Below are 3,627 nucleotides of genomic sequence, written 5' to 3' on the forward strand. Positions count from 1 at the left end.
AACTAGCATGTATATTATGCTCTTGCAAGAGCATAATTACATCGTAAGCGTTCCAATACTTAGATCTCACCATGGGCAAATTGGACCGTCCGTGATTCATATCTAAATATTAATTTTCTATTTACCCAAAAAAATATTAATTTTTTCAAATGCATAGAAAGTGAAATTTAGATTCCTCGTTCAAGTTTCATCAATTGGATGAAGAGGTTTCATACTAAAAGTTTGAGGTCCTAAATTTAATGGGGGATTAAATTTTACCCAAGGGAGTCATAAATAGTAAGCTATAATATCTCATTTACAAATTACAACATTTGCTCCATTATCCAATAGCGACTTGGGGCTTTGGATATATCAGACAGCGATTTCATCCCCTCTCTCTCTCATCATTAGAGGGAAGAGAGAGAGAAAAAAAAATGAAATTCAGCGAAAATGACGACCCACGAGATGCCCCTCCTTCCCTTTTCTTGTCACCATATAACAAAGTGGCTAATACCAACTCTCTCTCTCTAAAATCAGGGATGTTTGTTTTCTCTCTCTAAATTATTGTGGAAAATGGGGTTAAGTACAAAGACTATTTATATACATATTTTGATTTTTCACTAGAATAAAAAAAAAGTTAAAAAAAAAAACAGCAATAAATGCAAGGAGGCTATTTGCATTAGCTGGAAAAGAACAGGAACATATAAAAAAATGGGGGGAATATATTTGCAGATATGTTTGCCTGCAAATATCTTTGGCAGAAAATGGAGTGAATGAGAGAGGGCATGGGCACCTTCCAAAAGGGGGGCATGCATGGATCTGGGAACACTGCAAACAACCCATAAACCCCTTCCACATTCATGACACAGAAATTAAAGTAAATGCTTCCCTTCTCTTTTTTTTCTTTTTTTCTTTTTTGTTCTTTCTTTGATTTTTCTCGCTAACATTTTTTTATTTATGTCTTCCACTGAGTTTTGTTTCCCATTGGATTGACACCTAGAAAACCTCTCTGAGAAAACAAAGGTTGCTACGATCACTGGCCATCATCTCTGTCTCCTGCTCTCTTCTCTGCAAATCTGTTCCATAAAACAAAGAAAGAAATTTTAGATAAAGAATGCAAATCTATTGGTATTACATGAAACTAAGTAAAGCTTTTAGAGAGAGAGAGAGAGAGAGAGAGAGAGAGAGAGAGAGAGAGAGAGAGAGAGAGAGAGAGCTAACTGGTTTGGTGGAGAAAAGCCCAAAGCTGCTCTGCAATTGTGCTCGTTCCTGCAACATTGAATGGGTGATTAGCATGTATATCTATTCAAATGTTGTACGAAGTAAGAAAAAGAAGAAAAACCCGCAAAATAAAACAAGCAAAAAATGGAAAAGGGAAAACCTTGAGATGAGTAGTGGAGAATCCCTGTGAAAAATCTATAGCATCTTGATAACATTCAAGGTTGTTGTCATTGGTGAGAGTGAGGCCACTCTGTATACAATAAAAAAACCCATTTCAAGGAATGCCCAATTACAGGAACACTTTGAGAGAGAGATGTTATCTTTGAACTTTACCTTGGGGAGGCTGGAAACAGGGGAACTAGCAGTGTCTTCAAGAATGGAAGATGGGTCTTTCTCATCTCTTCCTATCCTCCTCCTTTTACCACTCTGATCGAGAAGGAAGCCATTGTTCACTCCATCACAAGCACACAAGTTTTGCAATGGCGGCCCCGAAGAAGCATCAGAAACCATGGACAAACTCTCCTCTTCTTCCTGTTCTTCTCTCTCTACAAAGCTCCAAGTTTTGGGCCTATCATCCCCAGTCTTCAAAGTGTGAGGAATGGGTTTCCCCAAAGACTGATCCAAATACATGGTCCAACCGGATTCACAGGCGCTGCTACACTCTGAACCTCCCATTTTCTCTCTCAACAAACTGTGACGCTTCTCACTGAGAGTTGGAACTTGGAAGCTATAGAATAGAAAGGGGTTTTAGAGAGAGGTTTTACCAGGAAAAGAGAATCAGAATCATCCCAAATCTCAGATCCTTTTGTCTTTATACTTCCATTTTCATCCTCACGTTATCTCACCACTACAAGGAAATCAAAACCGCCATTTAGTGAGTAGAAAAGTCTCTAGCTCTGGAACTATCTTCTCTCTCTAGAAATCTCACATGGATGGGTAAGAGAGATGAAAGGGGGCTTCACATGCAATACAGCAAGGCAGTGCGTACCTCTAAAAACACATGCAGGAGGCACGCCCGTCCATTATTTCAAACCCTTGTGATGCAAAAAGGGGGCAGTTTTGTTAAGGGAAAAGTTTATATAGTGCCGAGGCTCTAAACAATCAAATAAGAGTCTACCTCAAAATTTTCATTAGAAGAAGTATTTTGATGCTCAAATATTCTCAAATTGATCATCGCGATATCAAGATGTATGGACATCAGAAAAAAATGGATTTCAAATTCTGAAAATAATGCATCTTGTAATATATTTTTAGACCATCAATTTTTAAGATTTTCAAATTTTCATAAAATTGTCGATCTACACTATTTTTTAAGCTTTAAACTTTATAAATAAATATAAAAATATATTTTAAAGCTATTACAAAATCTCCAATACTGAAACAATATTTTTCTTTACTATTTAAAGGTAGACACTAATTTGATTGTTTAGAGTCTAGGCTCTACACAAACTGCACCTTCTTTTGTTAAAGGTGCGGTTTTCATACGGTTGCAACTTCAAACTGATCCAGGTAAGACGCATCTCTAAATTTTATCATAACATATAATTTTGGTGTAAATTTTTTTTTATGATTATTTAAAAATCTATTTTTATCTATAATTATAAAATTTTAAATTTTAAAAATAATTAAAATTAAGTAGATCAATAAACGTATAGAAATTTTTAAAATAGGCGGTCTAGATAATGTGTTGCAATATGCACTGTTTCTACCGCTCATAATATTTTCATATACATGGATGTCAAAATGATTAAAACCACATCTTTCGATGGATTTTTGAAGTGCTTCCCTATTTCTACATTTTAAGATTGCAACCTTATATAAACTTTTTCCTTTGCTTAATGGGGCTGTGTTTTTGTGCACATCTGGGCCTTTCCATTGATTGTGGGCCACGGGTGGCGAGGACGGGTTCCTTTCTAAGGCTCGGACGTGTTGAGTGAGGATTTTGGTACGTGTTATTCTCTCGTCTTGGAGTGAAAGAGTGAAAGAAGAGAGAGAGAGAGAGGGAGGGGTTACGTAATATCCGGTGTCCTTTAGTTGAAGAGAGAAGAAAGAGGGTCAAAAGATCTGAGATAGGACTAAGAGTTTACCTGATTTGAAATAGATCCTATTTAGATCCAGGTGATTTTATTTATCAATCAAATGGCTCAGATTTGGATCCAAATAGTCAATTCGGATTGAATTTAAGTACACGTAGAATTTAGATACGATTTGGATCTATCTTGAATCCGATCCAATTATTTAAATATTGTATATTATTTTATACATACATATATATTATATAGTATTTTTTGTTATATATTATTTTATTTTATTTATAGATATAAAATAATTTTTATGAACTCAACCCAGATCTGAATCTTGATCCAATATACACTTTTTTGGATTTGGATTCGAACCCAAATAATTTGGATTTGATTAGATTTGGAT

At 35.3% G+C, this 3,627-nt stretch overlaps 1 protein-coding gene across 1 annotated transcript; it reads right to left on the reverse strand.

Annotated features, from left to right (window-relative positions):
• Positions 1 to 521: 521 nt before the first annotated feature.
• Positions 522 to 2,221, reverse strand: LOC18446960 (protein SOB FIVE-LIKE 5). The gene is made up of 4 exons (XM_011629768.3): positions 1,534 to 2,221; positions 1,361 to 1,450; positions 1,201 to 1,248; positions 522 to 1,055 (listed from the first exon to the last, which is right to left on the reverse strand). Exons 1-4 carry the CDS (start codon positions 1,873 to 1,875, stop codon positions 1,023 to 1,025), a joined length of 513 nt encoding a protein of 170 aa, XP_011628070.2. The 5' UTR covers positions 1,876 to 2,221; the 3' UTR covers positions 522 to 1,022.
• Between the last annotated feature and the right edge of the window lie 1,406 nt (positions 2,222 to 3,627).

Source organism: Amborella trichopoda, chromosome 12 (assembly GCF_054954075.1).
Source record: "Amborella trichopoda isolate Santa Cruz 75 chromosome 12, AtrichopodaSantaCruz75HAP2 v2.0, whole genome shotgun sequence".
In the NCBI taxonomy this organism is placed as follows: domain Eukaryota; kingdom Viridiplantae; phylum Streptophyta; class Magnoliopsida; order Amborellales; family Amborellaceae; genus Amborella; species Amborella trichopoda.

Bases quoted from the DNA above. Each gene is read 5' to 3' on its own strand.
- LOC18446960 (XM_011629768.3), bottom strand. From the start codon at position 1,875: ATGGGAGGTTCAGAGTGTAGCAGCGCCTGTGAATCCGGTTGGACCATG. The intron at 1,249-1,360 runs GTTTTCCCTTTT...TCAATGTTGCAG, and splicing joins TCTCCACTACTCATCTCAAG to GAACGAGCACAATTGCAGAG. The intron at 1,056-1,200 runs GTTAGCTCTCTC...TTTATGGAACAG, and splicing joins GGCTTTTCTCCACCAAACCA to ATTTGCAGAGAAGAGAGCAG.